General features: G+C 38.1%; 1 protein-coding gene across 3 annotated transcripts in view; it reads left to right on the top strand.

The window, feature by feature from the left end:
• Positions 1–648: 648 nt before the first annotated feature.
• The window catches only part of SGCZ (sarcoglycan zeta), an 883936-nt gene continuing 865096 nt past the window's right edge, over positions 649–19488 (top strand). For all 3 annotated transcript variants that reach the window (XM_081221232.1, XM_081221233.1, XM_081221231.1), the window contains exon 1: positions 649–877. In XM_081221232.1, coding sequence (XP_081077358.1) covers positions 839–877 — 39 coding nt within the window. In that variant the 5' untranslated portion in view covers positions 649–838. The remainder of the gene's footprint in view (positions 878–19488) is intronic.

Raw genomic sequence — 19488 nt, 5'->3', positions numbered from 1 at the left:
AGTAAAACAGCGAAGCAGGAGGAAAATTTTTCTCTTCCTCTCTGGCTTCTCTCTCTCTCTCCCTCTCTCTCTCTCTCTCTCTCTCTCTCTCTCTCTCTCTCTCTCTCTCTCTCTCTCTTTCTCTCTCTGTCTCTCTTTTCTCCTCTGTAGGAGCCACCTCCTATTCTCTCAACTCTTTTAGCATAACCTTCAAAGGAGAACGTTCCCTTCAGACTTGATCTTCTTTTTTTCCCCACTGACAGAATACCTCGTAGCTGCAAGACATTTTTTAAGTCTATGCAGGACTTCGGGGATTTGGTTATCCTGCCACGGAAATTGATCATTGCTGAAGCTTGGGACTCACAGTGTGCTAAATTAGCTACCAGAGTAAGCCTGACCGAGGAAGGCTTTTATCATATACTCTTCTGTTCAGTTTGAACACATTCGCTTGAAATTTGCCGCATGATGCTGTCCAGGGAAGCAGCTTTTTTTCTTGGGATGCAGCAATTCGCTGGTTTCTAAGCTTGTTGCAGAAGAAGAAATAATCTTACATAGAGTGGATTTTCCCCCGCCCCCCTCCGCGACCCCCCCGCTTGATTCCACTGAGCCGTGTTGCACCGCGGTAAAGATCACCTGTCACTAAATCTTTGAGGAAGTAAAACAAAGTGAATTATAATTATTATTTATTTATTTTTATTATTTTTAACCGGCGGAGGCGGCGTGATCACGGAGAATGAGACTGAGAGATGCTGCCAGGGCTTGGAGGAGGATAAAGCTGAGTTTAGGCTGGAAACTAAAAGACTGATTGTTTTTTGGTACCACTTGCCCGGTTCCTCTTCACTTCCTTTAGTTTCGCTTCATGGACAGATCAACAAACCTGGACATTGAGGAACTCAAGGTATGTGATGTTCGTGGGGGGCGGGGGGAGCGTCGTTCCTTCCTTCCTGGCCCTCGCCTGCTCTCTTGCTCTCCTGTCTGTCTTTTTTCTCTGCCTCTTCCTTGCGCTGCTGGAATAGTTGGTGGCCCCGTGGGACGGCGAGTGGGCATTTGGGGTGAAGTGTACCCGGGCGCGGGCGCCCCTCCTAGGGCCGAGGACGAGCATGGAGGGCGGCTTTCTGGAGTTCGGCTTGCACTCTCGGGCCAGGTTCCCCCCACCCCACCCCGTGCCTGTTCCTCCCGGCAACAGCCAGCCTGCCCTCCCCTCGTCAGTTACAGCAGCACTTTGGGTACGGGACCCGGCGCCGCGTGCCCGTTAACCTCGCCGGGGAAGCGGAGGCGGCGGGCGGCACAGTCCCTGCCCTCTGTCGCCTGGTTACCCAGCAAAGTTGCCCGAGCTGCGCGGCCACTTTGCCTCCTCTTCCCGCTCCGAGCTGCTTGTCCCCTGGCCCGACACGGGGACAGCCTCTTTCTGCTCAGAAATTCTCAATACAGAGGCGTCTGCAGCGACGGCTCGTTATCATTCCGGCTCTTCATGAGACCCCTTTCTCCCCCGAGCACTGACACGGTCTCAGCCACCGTTGCACGGCCCTAGGCGCGAACTCGTGTGCAGTGGGGGGACCCGCTGCAATCGAAGGGACTGGAGAGGTTCCCCCGCTGGCCCGGGGCACGCGAGCACAGCGAACGTGCCTGCCCTGAGCACCCAGCGCAGAGCGGGCCTGGGGGAGTGGGGAGGGGCCGGGGAGGCGGGAGTGGGTCTGGGCTGCAAGGAGTGGGGCGGGAAGCGGTACCCAGGGAGATTCTGTGCATCCTTCCCACTGTCGGAGAAGGAGCTGTCCTAACCCGCGCGGAACCCACTCTGCCCCCACCGCTCTGCTGGGTCCTCTCAAGGCACCCTCTCCCTCCCGGGTCCCCGGCTCCGCCGAGAGGGGTTGGCTGGCAGGCGCGTTCAGGCTGACAGTATGCCCCTCTGTCTGTGGGCACGGCTCTAAAACAACGATGAGCACTGCTGCAGTACCCATTAAAAAAAAAAAAAAAAGAACTTAAAGAAAATCCGCAAACCACAAAATCATTTAAATGTCCCGCTCACTGTAAATGAGAAAACAGGAAAGTGGGCAGTGCTTGGGAGCATCCTTTCTTTTTATTCTTCACTCTTCTTTACCCGCAGGCATTTTCTACCCTCTACTCTATTGCTTCAGGGGATTATATGACACTAGAGATCAGTTCAGATGGACTCTGTGTTCAGGTGAGGACTTTCAGACATCCACACCAACTGGGGAAACTTCAGTAGCAGAGGTTTTCCCAGAAATGTCAGGAAAATGGGTTTGCCCAGTAAGAGAAAAGAGCTGGAGCAATCCCCTGTAGAGGGCAAAAGCCTCTGGTCTGCAGCCTGCCCTCTGCCCTGGCCACAGCGCATGAGCTTGCCCAGCCAGGAGCCCAGTTCTCCTGGGACGTGCACCCCAAATCTCCTGGGGCTCTAAATTGCATACGAGAGAAAGGAGGCACAGAGAGAGAATTGGCCCTGCCACCCATTGTAGTTGAAAGTGGGGTGGAGGAAGATGATCAGAAGACCTAAGACACCACTTCATTTAAGACTTGGGGTTTGTTGGAAAAAGCAAATAGGGAAGAGACATATTTGCTGCTCTAGTTAAAGTTGGGGAACAATAAGTTTCTGTGTTATGGCCAAGGTCACCATCCGTAGACCTTGGCCTGGAAAAGAGGTCTCCTATTATCCGTATACTAAGGTAGGACGCAATGCCTCTGTGTTTGAAAGGATCTCTTGCTGCCTTTTCCCAAGCATCCCAGTCTCTTGGGAGCGAGGTACATGAACAACATTTGTGATGTACATTTCGTGCAGAAGCAGAGTATCCAGAGTATTTTTTTTTTGTTAAATATAGAATATGGTACAGAGACAAGCTTTTGCTCATGGGAAATGGAAGGGAAAAATGATTTGGGGTGATCTCTTTCCCTGATATTCCATTAGTTTCCTACCAGCTTATCCCCCTCTGAACCCTGGCATCACTAAATTTTTTAAACCAGTGAAAGAGCAAACCCACGGTGGAAACTTCTGTCAGTTTAGTAGATGATCCCAGCTTACATTCACTCAGGGCTTCTCACAGCCAGAATGTGCTAGACTCAGTAGAAACTGGAAGAGCTTGTGTGTAAGGGAACATTTTGGCAATGACCTACGGGGAAGAAATGAAGGAATGTCAGAGGCAAAAATCTGTTGAGTGTGCTGAAAAATTATGTGAGGGCCACAATGCTGTGGAAAGTCAAAACTGGCAAGAGAGAAAAGGTAGTCAAACCTTACTAGAAAACATTGAGATCCTCCAGTTTGAGAAATAAAATTTGTGTTGTCATGTTTTTGACTACACTCCTAGAACAAGGAGGCTTTAAAACACTTACACTCTGGAATATATACACTTTGCAGAGATGAGTGCACTGCATGTGGAGAAACTTGTCTGGATTTCCTCTTATCAGCAGAATCCACTGGCTTGGGTTTTCTAGACCATTCCAGTTGAAGTTATTTTCTGGTGGCTTCTTGCTGAAGAGTCCCTCATGTGGAGAGAGGGGAGAAAAAAACTGGGGATACTTATTTTTGACATTATTTGCTTTTTGGCTTTTCTTCCTGTGATCCAAGGATGCTCCAAGGATGCTCACTTTAAGACAGATTTGCATAAGTACTTTTGTTTCTGAGATGCTTTAAATACATGAAAAGAAAAACAGTGTTCACTGGGATTTGATGGATACATAAATGTACACAATACTATAAGAATTCTATTTAGCTTAGTTTTAGATCATTAGTGTCATTATTAGTTGAAGCTGCTTGCCTCAGGTTTTAGGAAAGGAAGATTCTGCTAATTCTTCATCTATGTGCCAGACTATTTTCTCTTTATGAGATTTTTAACAAAGAGTATATATATATTTTTGCTATGCTGCATGTGTGGATATTGATTTTTAAAACTGCTGTTTAGTAAATAGTATTACCTTTTGCAAGTTTTTAAACTGAAGATAAGGTTCAATAATTAAGTGTTAAGCTATTGCTGTCATTATCATAAAACTTAATTTAATCTGCATATTAAAAGATTTACTGGTGGGAAACTAACATATAGTTATTTATATAAAACTTGCTAATGAAGACAAGCATGTTTCATCTTCTCTTCTGCACACACGTGCCTGATGAAACAGATCAGTGTCGAAGGGAGAGAGTTCTCATTCAAAGAATTCTGGTCTTTCTTTTCCCTTTGATCTCTATCTGTTTCATTCTCCAATAAATGTATAACTTTACTCTGGATTTTGCCCTGGTGTTTGTTTTCAAGAAGAAACAACATCAAACAACTCAGCATATGGGTGACTGCTTTGGAAATGTGAGTGCTAATGAATATTGGTATTAAGGAAAGTACCCTCTGTCCTGGAATATCTCTGAGTTACAGAGTACTCTTAGTAGTTGATATTTAAAAGAATAACTTTAGTTTTTATTTTAGCTCTGGGGTTGCCCTCTTTTAAACTACATATCTTAGGCACTGGAACACAGAATGCCACTAATTTGTAGAGCTGGCACTTATACATTTGCTTTTTGTAGTGTTTATTTGTAAGAGATATTAGGCTGAGTAAATGGTATGTTTAAGTAACACATATGTCTTCAGCGATTCTTTTACTTAGCTTTTGAAATATGTTTTAATTCACTTGTATTTGGCAATCAAGAAATTATGCTTTCAGATGCTAAGTGTATATTTGTGGATAACTGTAATTTGCTTTGAGATCAAAAACATAAAACACATCAAGAGTATAGTACAATTTTTGCAGTATTATACCAGCTGTTATTTATTTATTTGTCAGAACTGTTCCCACTAAAGGAAATGGGATGATTAGCTAGAAGTTAAAAGTTAAAATGGAATTTTTCCATTACGTGTAGAACATAAACAGTATGCTTCTGGAATATTTTCTTAATTATCAATTAAGGTACAACATTATAAACTATATAGTTATAAACTACATAGTTAATCCTGAGGTGCATGAGACAACTTTTCAATAAATATAATTGTACTTGTTTGAGTTAATTAAATATAGTTCAGTCACTGTTGTTTAATTTTATCTCTTTCATTTAAATAAAATTCCATTTATCAAGAGCTTGAAACTTGAGAGGTAAAAGCTTCCCTGAATAATACAACTGGGTCATTAAGAAAGTGCATGGGTGAGAAATGATAATCTAGCCAAAGAATGCATAGGCGTTTAGACAAGTGGTTGATTGAAAAATGCTGAGGTCTAAAACCAAGTCTCATAGTACATTCTTCTACAATTTCGATCAAATAAGAGAGTTGGCACTTAGAAGAATTCTAAAAATGTTGTTTTGTTTCTTTTTTTGCTTCGTCAATAAACCACTCAGCCCAGGAAAGTCTGCTTACTGCAGTGTAGGAGGCTTTGTGATGAATGTAAGTAGGTGGTATTTTTTTGTTAGTCATTCCATAGTGAAAAATAGTACTCTCCAACAAACGTCATATTTTTAGCAACCTGCCTTATATATTCATTTCTTGGCTTAGGATAAGGAAACGTAATTGTGAGTACTGAATTACTTGACCTCTTTCACATCTAAATGAATTATAACTTTTGCCCATCCAGGTCAAGTTCCAATTCTCTTTTGATAACAGGGACCAGTCACAAAGATGGAGAAACAGTTAACCTTGATTTCTTTGTATGCAGAGTGTAGACTTGTTTCACTGAAGTTAAAGTAAACATCAAGTAGCCCTAGGGAAGCATTCATTTTATTATATGGCTAGGAGGGATAAGGGAACATTTTTGATATAAGTGGAAAGAGAATTAAGAAAAATACCTTTGAGGGAAGTTGTACAAATGATAATTTTAGACATCTTCAGTGGGCCACTGTCATCAATAAGTGTATATTCCAATCTCTGTACTGGCTATTATAGCTTTGCTGATCTCCAGACTTTACCAATTGAAAATACATCAAATTTTGAAGGCCCAGTAAAAAGAATATTTTAGGATTTATGGACTCAAAATCATAGCTACACAAGATGGCTTCATGCTGTAAGACAATAAATCAGCATGCGTCTTTGGGGGCTTGCCTTTTATATAGTATTTAGTGAGGTGTTTCTCATACTGTATTGGAATTTCAGCTAAAATACGATTTAGCAGAGCTTACAACTTTAAGTTCTTAAGGAAAATGACCACGTACTTTTGTTCAAATCTCTGTGAAGTTTTTGAGTATATGCATTTAAATAGGTAACTGTATAAACGAATAAATGTTTTGTGTCAAAATACAAGTTTTTAAGTTTAATTGTTTAGAATTGTGCTTGATTTGTGACAAAATTCTTCGCTTCTAAATCTCTATGTGACTAAAAGTGAGCTACCTCATTTTATACAAGTACAGGTTTTAACATACTAACATCTAAGTTTTTATTTTACTCTAAGTCTCTTCTTTTTCTTGGCAAATGTTTAGAAGCATGAGGTAATCTTATATCCTCAGTGAAACTTAATAGAGACTTCTAGGCCAGCCACAGAATGAACAAACTTAAGGATTACCATCCCTCCAAGAGAATTACAGAGACTCCCATCCTAAAAATTAAAAACTGTGCTAGTGTCTTGAGAGTTTTCTTGATACTCCTAAATTATATTTTTGTAGATTGACTGAAAAATATTGTAAGCCCTGATCCGATTTTAGAACATTTATACTGCTTTGTTGGAATTACATAGGTTATCTAGAGTGTTCTATGCCAAGTTGAGATCAGAAATCTTTTTTTAAAAAAGGATTTCATTATCTAGCCAGAAGAGCTTTAATTGCCATGGCAATGCCCATCAGTGAAACAGGAGCTGAAGCTTCAGCCTTAGATATTAATTGAAACAATCACCCCACACCAAAATGGAGTTCAGTGGCATTTGGAAGTCAGAAGCACCCCAATGTACTAAATCTCTCACTCCAAATCTAACAGCTTGTAACCTTTAAGGGGATTCATTGGTATGGTGGGAAAGGCACAGATCTTGTTGAAGGAGTACTTAGAAGACCTTGTTTAAACCCTGGCTTTGCCATCAACCAGAGGTGGCCCCTTGGGTGTATCACAGGTTTCTCAGGCGATGGTGGTATTGCAAGGTAGGAATTGGATTTGATTCCTGGGTTTTGTTGTAATCATTTTTAGCCACAGCTAAAGAACTTGTTCAAACAGTATCTGCTAAACAAGTGCAATATCTAATATCAATAAAAGGGGAGCAGTTCTGGTGGGGGCAGGAGAGGTTGGGGGCTCTGTCTAACCCACTTCCCCGTTGCCCCTGCACTTGACCCCAGGACATTGCCTAGAACTGTAAGACTGAGGAACACAAAGTAAAAACCTCAGGACCAGTTGATCTCTATCTTCCAAGTCTGCGAGTCTAGGGCTCTGAATACTTTTTTGAGAATGACATTTTTGTGCCCTCCTGGAAGAAAATCATTTTCAAATTGATAAATAAAGTTAATATGGCTCTTTTTATTCCCCAAATATAGGCTCATTTGAACATCATAGTAAATTTGTCTGTTGAATATTATATTCTCATTTAAGGGTACCAAAATGGAGACTCAGAAAAATAAAGTAACATGCCTAGGATCACAGGGTGAATAAAAAGTGGAATAAGAACTCAAATCTATGCTCTCTATATCCAAATACTATGCTCTTATATGTAGGCTAGAATTCCAGGATGTTTGTAGAACTTCTTATGGTAGATATTTTTCACTGAATTTCTCTAATATTCTTGTTTCAAAGAAAAGTGATAGTATTTGAGCCATATTCATAGTATTTATTCTTGTTACAGAAGAATTATTTCTTTTTTTTTTTTTTTACTAATATTCTCATTCCTAATCAGTTACTTTGGGTCAAATTACTGTTGGTTGATGGTTGTGGATAAAACCTAAGAGAAAGTGATAGATAAATCATGAATTTAGGCCACTGAAGAGCAGTTTCATAACCTTGTACCAATCTTTTAAAATAAACCCTCTATATTTTGTCTAGCTCCATGAGTCTTCCTCATTATCTTGCCTCTTGAATCACTGCAAATAATTTTAATTTTGTTAGGGCCATAAATTGGATTTAACCTCTAACATGGCTTTGGCATTTCAGCTTGTTGTATGTTTAGTATCAGTCTTGAAATTGAAAAAAAACAATAGATCTAAATGATTATACTTACACTACAATTATTATGTACGTAGCTTTTACGATAGCCCCCAAACCTGGAAGTAAATACCAGATGATTTAATCCATAATAAAACTGAAGTTCTCACTGGCAATCTTTGAGACTTAACATACCAACAATCATAAATGAAGATATACAGATAACTGAACATTATTTTGGAGGGACATTTCTTTTATATTCTTAAGGGGATCAATATTGAATAATATTGTTTTTGAAGAACACTTTTCAACGCCTTCGCAAGTCTCAACATTTAAGGGTCTAACTAGATGGTATGATTGTATGATAACACATATTTTCTGCCTAAGAACCATCATTTTCTCTAATTTCTTCCCGTTCATTGTCAGAGCTAGATTTGGGCATCCTTCTAAAGAACACAGTTGTGACTGGTTAAGTGACATAATGAAGAGTACACAACCAAGTTGATTTGAGCTTTGGCTTCTGGGTGGGAGATCAGGTTGACTTAAACTCTTAGTGCGTCGCACAAGCACACCTGCTTTGTCAGTGCCTCGGCTGAATTATTAATGGCTGTAAAGCACGAACATTCTGGGTTACTCCTAAATAATTAGAAACACAACCTTAAATCCAAGAGAGGCAAGAGCCTACCATCATCTTCTTTGCTGGAGGCACGTAATGCTTCAATATTAACCCACACATTATCATACTTCTTTTCATATTGGTTTTTAAACTTCTGTCTTTGTTTAGAATGGCTGGTAAAAAACATATTATCTACCTGAGATAAAAGAGCCTTTGATTCTTTCTTGGGTAGAAACAACCAATTCAGCTGCCATGAGCAAGAGTGTTTTTGTGAAACATGATTTAATAAATAATGTAATGAATGGGAAAATACTGTTATCACTGCAATTCCACAAGTTTCTATCTACTCAGAGTATTTGAGGGTTTTTAAAATCCAAGTCAGAAGGAGAAGCTAACTAGTCCAAGTAAGAAATTGCTTATCTAAGACTTACTGAATTACATTCTGGGTTTCCACATCCCTCTCAATGTGAGACTCAGGAGAGAGAAATACTATCTAGTCTGAGTACCAGAATTAGTTATGCTTCTCAGCAACCGGTTGGTATTCAATCTTAATCTTTTTCATCATAAAAGTGATTGTGTTTTCTACTTTGCCTTAGTTGCTAAAAAGCTCAGAGGCAAGTGTGTGACCCAGCTCTAACAAGTATACTTGTGTCTTAACCTAATTCCTAGCCTCATAATACTTTTTTCTCCCACTATTCTTAAATACTTTCATAAAGAATTAGTGGCCATAAATTTGTATATACTTAGAGATTATTAAGACCTTTTGCAGAGACTCAATTATTTTCATAATGTTTCAGTGGACATACCTCAGTATTTCTCATCTCTTCTGAGCAGCTTATACCTCTGTAGGCATTTACTCCCATTTGTCAGGGGCTACAAAGTTTAAAAAGTTTGAATTAGCACGCTGTGTAAATCCAGTTATGCTGTGTGCATGATTTCCATTGCACATAATAGCTGCATTACTTGTGAACCTGCTTGCCACAAAATGAAACTCACTGTACACCCAAAGACTGCTATTTAGCACTTATGGTATCAAAACTTCTACTTGTTCTAAGACATTCTGTTTTAAATCATTATTATCAGTTCTTAATGTTCTCAAATTTGGCCTTTGTGTAGAATGATCACCTACATTTCTAAATCTCTGCCTTTCTAATGCTTATGACTTTTGTCTCGTGTGGAGACATTATTTTAAGAAAAGTTAAAATAAATGAGCCCATCTGAATCAGCATATTGTTTATTTTTTTTTCAGATTCGCTTTGTAAAAATTAATGTTTTGATCAGTTGAATTGCTCTAGGCAGAAGAGGCAGCTGGGCTTTGAGGTATTTTATCTCATCAAGTTTCTTAAAGTTCACGCTTGTGTCGTGGTTCAAAGAGCAAGCAGTTCCACGAATAGTGTTGTGTCTTAATCATAAACGTCCTCGTTATTAAAGCATTCTTGGGAGACATTTTAAGCATTTAGTAATTATGTATGTGAAATATACAGCTGGATTAGTTAAACACATTTTTGGCAGGTGGCGAGTACAAGTGAGGATCTTTCATTTGCATCTGAGCCCAATTACTATAAAAACCTTATTTCATTTTAGAAATACTGCTATGTTGCTACATATATATTTATTTCATTTAGTTCCTAAATCAAGCGGAGCTCTTTGCACATAATAAATAAAAACACAACTGACTTTAAAGTGTTTAGCATTGACAACTAGTCATTTTTTTTTCAATACCTGTTTCATATGTATACACACCAGAAGGGAATTTTGGCAACCTTTGGAAAAATATGATTCAAGAATGCTAAAAACGTAACGTTATATGCAATGATGTTCTATCTCAAATGATTAAGTAGTTAATGCTATACTTTAACTTGGTTTCATAGACTTACATAATTGTCAAAATTATCTGTGATCATGCTCAGTGTATAATTTTTTGTCTTCTTTGCCTCATTTTCTGATGTTTAGTGAGATGCCCTACCCATCTTATCTTAAACTCAGTACTCATTCAAAGTCGTAGAACTGTATTTTAAGTGTTTTCCAACATGCACAGTGCGATCAAAAATCCAAAGATTGAGATCTTGTTTTTTCCACTTCTTGTTTTACGATGAATAGTATTGGAGTACGGATGAATGAAGATGACAAGAAGAAACATCAACTAAAATTTGGGAAAGTTATCAACAGTTTAAAGCTTAATTGAAAAAGAAAGAATGACTCCAAGTAAACAGAATAAACATGATGCTTCTCCCCAAAAAACATTTGACTTAACTGGTAATTCTCTCCTTCTTTTTGGTTTAAATAATCCAGTGTCGAAATTATTACCTTACAAAACCTGTGATTCACTATGGTGTTAGTAGACATGACTCTTATAGATCTTTGATATATGCATTACCGAATTCTTAGCAAGAATTTGTCTTTTTTATATTTTCAATGGGAATGCAATATATGAACTCTTCCAATTTGATCTTTCACTCTCAAAATCTTTACTTGTTACCCTAAGCTCCAAAGTTCCTATTGCCTGAGATTTTGTCCATGGTATTTTTCAGGTCCCTCTTTATACGTACTTTCTAAGTGGTCTTATCTACTCATGCCTTCTATTTTTACTTGCAAGGCGACGATACGCAATAATACACATCCACCTTACACCTTTGGTGGCCCAAAGACCATATGCATCTCCTCCTCCCTAGTCTTCAACAATCTACTCTAGAAATCCCTTTCTGGATATTTCACACTCACCTCAGTCTAACAAAACTTCTTCTCTGTTCGTTTAGTGTTTCACTATTCACTTAAGCACCCCCACGGGTGCTCTTGGAATCCTTTTCTTCTGATCCCATTGCCTCATCCCATTCATCTAATTGATCCGCAAGTCCATCACACCACAGAGTCAGAGTTATCCCCTTTTACGCTTTTTGTTAAAACCCTAGATCAAATTCTCATCTTCTTTATTCTGAATTTTTGTTGAATGTTCTCTGCCTTATTCTGGCAATTATGCTGGTCTTATTGCAGTGAATTCTAATGCGATGTTGCAGTTGTGGCCCTAGGGTTAGGGGTATAGTTGGAATCACTGTTAAGGGAATTATACGTTCTCTTTCTTATTCTTAGTGAGTCATCTCAGAGTAAGTTGGGAAAGAATGGAAACGGGCTCACCAAGGCTGGGCCTGATGCTGAATAGAAAGGGATTTAGAGGTTTCTAGAAATGCAAAAAGATACCCTCAAAAATGAAGAAAAGATGGTTTCTGGAATCTAGACCTGATAGAAGCCACTGATTAATTATGACTAAAATGTTCAGGTTGGGAGAAGGGAGCCATAGATCATTTGTAGATAATAGTGATTCATTTTATAGTTTTTTTTTTGTCTTGATGAAATCTTTGCATTACACTGTCCCAGAACCAAGAATTATGTTTGACAATTTCCTTAGCTGATTTTCTGTATTTTTGACATTTTGATCAGATTTCTTATAGTCAAACATTTTTATATGCCTCTGGGAATTTGACAGCTTTGTCTCTGAGAGGTGGCCCAAGGACCATATGTTAACAGAGTAAGCCACCTACCTAGGCAGAGAGGCATAGAAAAAAATATGAAGAAATCTCAATAAATATAGGCCAAGGTGTTTGTATTCTGAAATGCACATCACAGCTAATGAAATTGGTTTGTTATTGACCTGTAAATCTCAGCTGTCCCTTAGATGGCTTCACAGTTACTTTGTTTTTATATCCTTAGTCTTTCAGGAAAAGCTACTTAGTCATCACAGCTGTGTTTTCACTGTTCCATGGGACTTATAATATGGGCTAATAAGAGTGAGGTAACCTAGATATGCGTATTTCAAAGTAGGAATGGGGAGCCAAGATCTCACTGAAGATGGCTGGTGATAACGGTGGCTGGTGAGGGATCTCCTAAGAAAATGTAACTTACAAGAATGGGGAAGTCCAGGAAGCAAGATCTGTTCATAGTTCTTCAAAGGGAGATTATTCCTTATTAAGGAACCAGCCAGGTTCTTGACACTTTCTAACTGACCTGCCTTTGTCCAGCCTATTCGACAAGCAATCCTCATTCCACAATTCAGATTTCCCTTTCAGGATAAGATAATAATATTTGGTCCCTCACCTGCTTAAAAGTCTTTGTCGATTCCCTGTTGCTTATTTTATAGTCCATACTCCTCAACATGATACAACATGATATAGAGACTGCTCTATGACCACTCTCTTACCTACCTTCCAACACACACACACACACACACACACACACATTCTACAATAATGTCACCGAATAACTCACTTCTCCTTGATCATGCCAGTTCCGTTTCCTCTTTTATAATATTTTATATTCACTTGCCTAGACTACATCTCTGCTTCTTTGCTGAGAGAACTTCTGCTTGTTGACTGGTACCTAGACCCAGGAAGAGATGGTTGTTTCTTTCTTTGTGTTTCTGCACACTTGTATATTTAACTCCACTCTACATTCTTAACTAAATTCTGTGTGGTAGAAAAAATGGTTGGTATGATAACCAGTCATTTTAGGCTTGGTGAAAATTGCTTAACTGCCAGAAGTTCAATATTTATAAATGTTCTGAGTTTCCTTGAAAAGAATGTATATCTTTTCATTTGTTGGAGGCCAAATCCTATTAGATTAAGTTTATTATTTACATAGTTTTCACCTTCCCGAATATTTCTATTTTGTTTGTTTAAGCTGTAATTATGAAAGAGATATGTTAAAATTTCCTGTTATGATGGCATTCTTGCAGATCTCTTAGCTTTTGCCTTATATATTTGAGACTATGTTATCAGATATGTACAAATTTAAATTGTTATATTTTCTGGTGAGTTGAGACCATTATTATTATGTAATGACCTCTTTATTTCTGGTAATTTTATTTTTTCCTGATTTTAATATACATAGATCACCTTTAACTAAAGCACTGTACTATTACACATCTTTATTTTGGTTAGTGTTTCTGATGTGTATTTCTTTCATCCTTTTTCAGCCTCTTTGTTGTAAATGTAAAATGAAGGTGCTAAAATAAGTAATTGCAAAGAATCTTTTCTAGTTTTGTGATAGGTAACTGCTGGTGAAAGCTAATGCATTAAATCATTTATGAGCATTAATATCTGAGTGCAAACACTTATCAGATTTGCTAGCCGAGCAGGACTCTCTGGGGGCATTTTTTCATAGGACAGGATATTTTCCATGACAGAAAAGGAAGAAATTCCTCCCAGTGATTCCCTATCATATCATCATGTCTCATTTTCTCTTAGTGACAGTTTCACATTCCAAAGTAAGTCTTAAAAAATATTTTTGTTTATTTTTTTTCTTGCTATAAAGTATATGTTCCATGAAGTCAGTGATCTTGTTTGATCACTCCATTCCCAGTATTTAGATGGATGCCTGGCATAGAGTAAACACTTAGAAGTTTTATTAAATGAATGAAGGAGTGAATAATTGAATGAATGAGGGCGCCTGGTATGAGGTCCTACCTAATCAGAGAACAGAAAAAATACCTTGTAAGTGTAGAGAAAGGAATAGGGAAGGGAAAAGTGGAAGGCTGGAAGTGAGTAAATGCTAGTTGGGGAAAGTGACCTAATTTATGATATCATTTATGATTATTCCTGTGCCAGACCTGTAACATTACAGGAAAAATCTATAGTAGGCTGTCTGTCTGCATCGCTGGGATGGCCTGCTCTTCTTCTAATTTCTTGAGTCTAGCTACTTTACTATAGCTAATTGGGGCATGGCAATACATCTGCCTCAAGCGGGACCAATTAAATTCCTTCTCCATGGTATATGGATGAAATAACTTGATTTCAACCCTATTGGATCCAATATTCACTTTTAATGGCAAATAATTTTTATAAAGCCTCCTTTAAAATTATCTCATAAAATACTTTGATAATATAACTTACTTGCAAATAATTTTTACAAAACCCCCTTTAGAATTCTCTTACAAGTGCCTTCACAGTATAACCTACTTGCACATAATTTTGAAAATACCATGCCCTAATTGCAATATAAAGGAGAAATAAAAGGAAATAAGAGGAAAGCATTATCTGATGAGGTTCTATGTATTTCAAAATGTAAATGCTAGGACACAGTGAATGCAAAAGCTGCAATTTAAGATTGACAGAGATGTGTATGCCACTCAAATTCCAAGAGTGTTTTTTCCTAATGATATTTTTTTGAAGTTGTGAGGACCTCTTGGTAAATTCTGAACAAAATAAAAGACAGCAATTCTTTCCATTTATATAGATGTTGTATTCCTGGACAGCTCATTAATTGTGTCAAAATTTACTAACTTTTATTTTTAAAATGTGTACAGTGGACACATTCAAGCCCCAGTTGGTACACAACTGTTCCACACATTGCTGGGATTTTATTCTTCTCCCCCCAACCCCCAGCCCAATCACTATGACAACCAAAAATGTCTCAATACATTTTAAATATTCATTCTAGGGGGCAGTATATCCCCTGTTGGAATTTATTGGATTAACTGATGATAAAGTGGACTTTTTTTTAACACCGCTAGAATTTTTTTTTTTTTTTTTTTTGAGTTTGGAGCAGAGAAAGGTTTATTGCAAGGCACGTTGCTAGAATTTTAAATGGCTGGAAAATAAGCTTTCAGTCAACTAAGTGCAGTGCACAGCTGTGGACTCTGCTGCTGAAAAAGAATGAAACCCAACAGAGAGGAAAGAATTCCATTCTTTCTGGAGTCCTGTTATATTCCCCGGAAAATAAATTTTGCTTTTTACTCCTCTTCTATCTCCCCTTCCTCATACACATATTTGCTTATTTTGATTTCTCTCACTTGGGATTAAAATAATCTGTTTTAATATTATCCCTCTCTTCTTAAATCCAGAGGAACTCTGGGGTTTTTCATATTGACTTCTACTTCTTTTTTTTTTTTTTTTTTTTTTTTTGCGGTACGCGGGCCTCCCACTGCCGTGGCCTCTGCCGTTGTGGAGCACAGGCTCCGGACGCGCAGGCTCAGAGGCCATGGCTCACGGGCCCAGCTGCTCCGCGGCATGTGGGATCTTACCAGGCTGGGGCACGAACCCATGTCCCCTGCATCGGCAGGCGGACTCTCAACCACTGCGCCACCAGGGAAGCCCCGACTTCTACTTCTTAAAGCAAATAAAATTATTTCAATGTACAATAGTTTATGCAGTTTTCTAAAAACTTATAGCCTAGTTGAGTCTCAACAGTCCAGAAACTGAATGCTTAGGACCTGACTTGTCTCTGATTCTAACCAGCATTACCCAGACTATTAGAGGTGGAGGTGAGGCAAGACCCATTTGCCAGAGCCCTGTGGTTTTGATGTCTTCACTTCCTCTCTTTTCAGTCCCCCTTTGCCACTGCTGTAGATAACTGTTAGTAAGAAGGCATTCTTGCTACCGTATCTGTGATTCTCATACTTCATGGAACAGGACCGTGTAACGAGAAGTTTGGAGTAAGACTTTTATTTTTATAAACATCGGTTTATTTAAAGAGAGCTATAAAAATGACCTTTGAAATCCCAATTCCACATATATTAATTAACTCAAAAACTTCTGGTTTTAGTATATACTTTTGACCAGTGGTCCCCAACCTTTGAGGCACCAGGGGCTGGTTTCGTGGAAGACAATTTTTCCATAGATGGGGGCGGAGGGGAGGGCATGGTTCAGGCATAACGAGAGCGACGGGGAGCGGCAGATGCATCTTCGCCCGCTCGCAGCTCACCTCCTGCTGTGCTGGCCCGGTTCCTGACAGGCCGCGGACCAGTACCGGTTCTTTGGACTCTATTGAGAAAAGTGATTTTTTCCTAGTATTTCAGCTGCTACGTGTGTTTGTAGATGGATGTTTTCTATTTGTTCTTGAAATTATTTTAAGATTAGTATTTGTCAGTTATAAGTTTATATTACAGGTACGTGCATTTCAAAGGCATCGTTAAAACCATACGTATGATCCTCATAAGAGTTATGTTGAACAAAATGAATACATTTTATTTCTTATATCTCTTTACAGCTACCATCAAATTATTTTTGTTATTATTTTTTTCTTTTTATCCCCAACATCTAGAAAAGTGCATTACACATAGTAGGTGCTTACTAAATATTTGTCAAATTAATTAACCTTTAAATGAAAGTTGTTTTCTAATACTAATCTTACTGCTCTTCCTCCTCCAAATTCATTATGAGACACAAGTGAGTATGTGATTAGAAATGATCTATGTGCTCAGGACAGATTTCTCCTTAGTTAAAGCACCTGTTTCATTCAGTATTCCTCTGGGTGAGGTGGATAATAGTCAACATTCAGGTAAATATGTCTTCCACTCCGGCTCCCCAGACACTTGCCCTGTTGTGTAATAAAACTATTGGGATAACAGTGTCACACTTCATCCTGGGGTAAAATTCCCATCACCATCTGACAGTCATAAAAAGAAAAACACACCTTTCCCAAATGACCAATCTGTTGAATTTGGTATTCAATCTTTACCTGCGAGTAATAGGAAATAAATGATGGTATATGAAAGTAGAACCTCCAGTAGAAGATTTGCATCAGATGCATCAGAGTTTATAGATTATATTGACTCAGCAGTGTATTTTAACACAGACCAATCAAGATTGTTCGTTTGTATTCTGTACAAATCACAGACTTCCATGTTTATGTAAAACAAAACAAAACTGTTTTGGAGAAATACAAGAGAAAGTTAAGGAGAATAGTATCATGACGGTCACCCACATATACAACCTCTGAGAGAGTTCAATCCAGAGAATGTTAAACTCTGAAGAAAAATGAATTTAAATAATAACTAATAAATAAACATACTATGAAGACAGCCACCCACTTAGCCAAGTATCTTGTACAAAAAGTACTTAATCCATAGTTATTGAACAGAGTTTAATTTGAGTATAAAAGATCTTTACTTTCCTAATCATGGAAAATTCCTAATCATGGAGTAAATGAGTTGCAGGCTTCTCATTGAAGAAGCAATCTAATACAACCTAACAGCCTTTGAGAAGCCAATTTTAGCACCCACTCTCTCTTTGCTCAGCTTTGGAGCCACATAGACGTGGGTTCATTTCCAGCTCCACTTGTGAGCTGTTTGAACTTGGCCAAGTTATTTAACTTCACTAAATGTCAATGTCCTCAAATAGCAAAATTGGATAAATAATTGTACCTACCCCTTATAGGTTGTAAGACTAAAATGAGATAGTTATGTGGGTACAGTCATCAGTGATTGGCACTGAGCTATCCATCTATATCTCAATTATTATTTCATTATTATTGTTAGCATGATATTCATGAGAGCGGGCAAGCATGAGTGAAACATGATTGAGATGTAAGAAAAAATGAGTGTATTCACCTGAGAAGGGTGGCAGGTTCACCCTAGAGAGAGACGCTGATGAGCAGGCTGCATGGGACAGTATTGCCACCTGGCCACGTAAATATCTAGCTTCGGATGAGACTTGTGTTAGTCTTTGCATGGCTGTACGGTAGAACTAAATGAAAGTGCTTGAATTTAATAATATCAAAAGCTCTCCAAAGGTTCTTAACTGCCTAAAGGCAGCTTTTAATTTTAAACACTGAAAGGAGTCAATCAGCCTACACCTAAAAATATGCATTGGAATGTGTTTTGCATGCATTAAAACCTAATTTCACATCTCACCAAGTTTAACTACTTTTTTGCTCAACTAGTCTCAGATTCTGGATATTTTATTTATTTATCATAGAGCACATAGGTTGTTTAAACTTACACAGGCCTGCATTAAATAGCTATTCTGCCTATTTGTATGCATGCTTTCAGCAATGTTGTTTCCTTGAGATATTTTAAAATCTAAAGTCTTTCATCAAAAACTTAAGAAAAACTACATACCGTAAGTAAGTTCCCTCTCAACCCATTGGGGAAAGCAAAATCTAATAGTATAGCAAAACAAAATTTTATTAAAATGCATTCATATTACATAATAAATGGTCTTTATTTTACACAGAATTTATTGCATGTATGTTTGCCAAAGTAAACTTAAAATGACACTTTTATGTGCTCTGGTATGCAGAACACTTCAATATGCAGAGCCTTTGTTTTGTAAATTTTATTGCTATTGCTTCACTTTGCTCAAAGACCTTATACAGGAGAATTTCATCTTTTAATTTGTATAAGTAGGCAAGCTAGTCTACTGGTGTATGCTGATATTTCAAAACTACCAAGTGGAAAAATGAATGCCTGCAAACTAGGAAAGAAAAAAAAGAGAGAGAGAGAAGGCATTGCTGGTGATATTTTCTCCACATTTTTCAGTGTTGGGTTCGGGGCAAGGGGGACAAGGACCTTGATTGTAGCCCTGCCTGGGGTTGGTGTGATTTGTCATGACTGAGAGTCCAGCCTTATGGTTATGGGACTCAAGCTGACACTATCACTGAAATTTCCAAGAAGTTAGTTCAGTCCTTATCCAACTTTGTGGGGTTAATATGAGCTGTAATGATAGTCACTTTTTTGATCCTATCAATTTTCTAACATAACATAAGCTCATAAGCAGGACATGATGGCTGAAAGGTAAAAAGAGATTCTGTCAAAGTCTTCCCAAAAGATTGTCTTCAGTATGATGGTAGAATTCTTTACCCTTTGATCTTCCCTTCTGGCCAAATATCTTTACACAACTTTCTTATAGCCTTGTATAAAAAGAAATAGTTCAAGAAAAGGTGAATTTTATTCTCTCCCAATTCTAGCATTCTGTCTGTTAGTAACTCCATTTCTACTACAGCTGCAACTGTTAAAACCATATTTTATCCTTTCACTTCTTTAAAATACTTGACATTTAGAAGATACAATTCCAGGAATCTAAAGTAACGAGTTATTTTCTGTATTTTCTTTAATATCATTCCGTATTTTTTATAAATTAATTAATTTATTTT

This window comes from Mesoplodon bidens, assembly GCF_964165515.1.
Source record: "Mesoplodon bidens genome assembly, chromosome: 20".
Taxonomy (NCBI): Eukaryota; Metazoa; Chordata; class Mammalia; order Artiodactyla; family Ziphiidae; genus Mesoplodon; species Mesoplodon bidens.
This window is presented reverse-complemented; position numbering and strand designations above follow the sequence as displayed.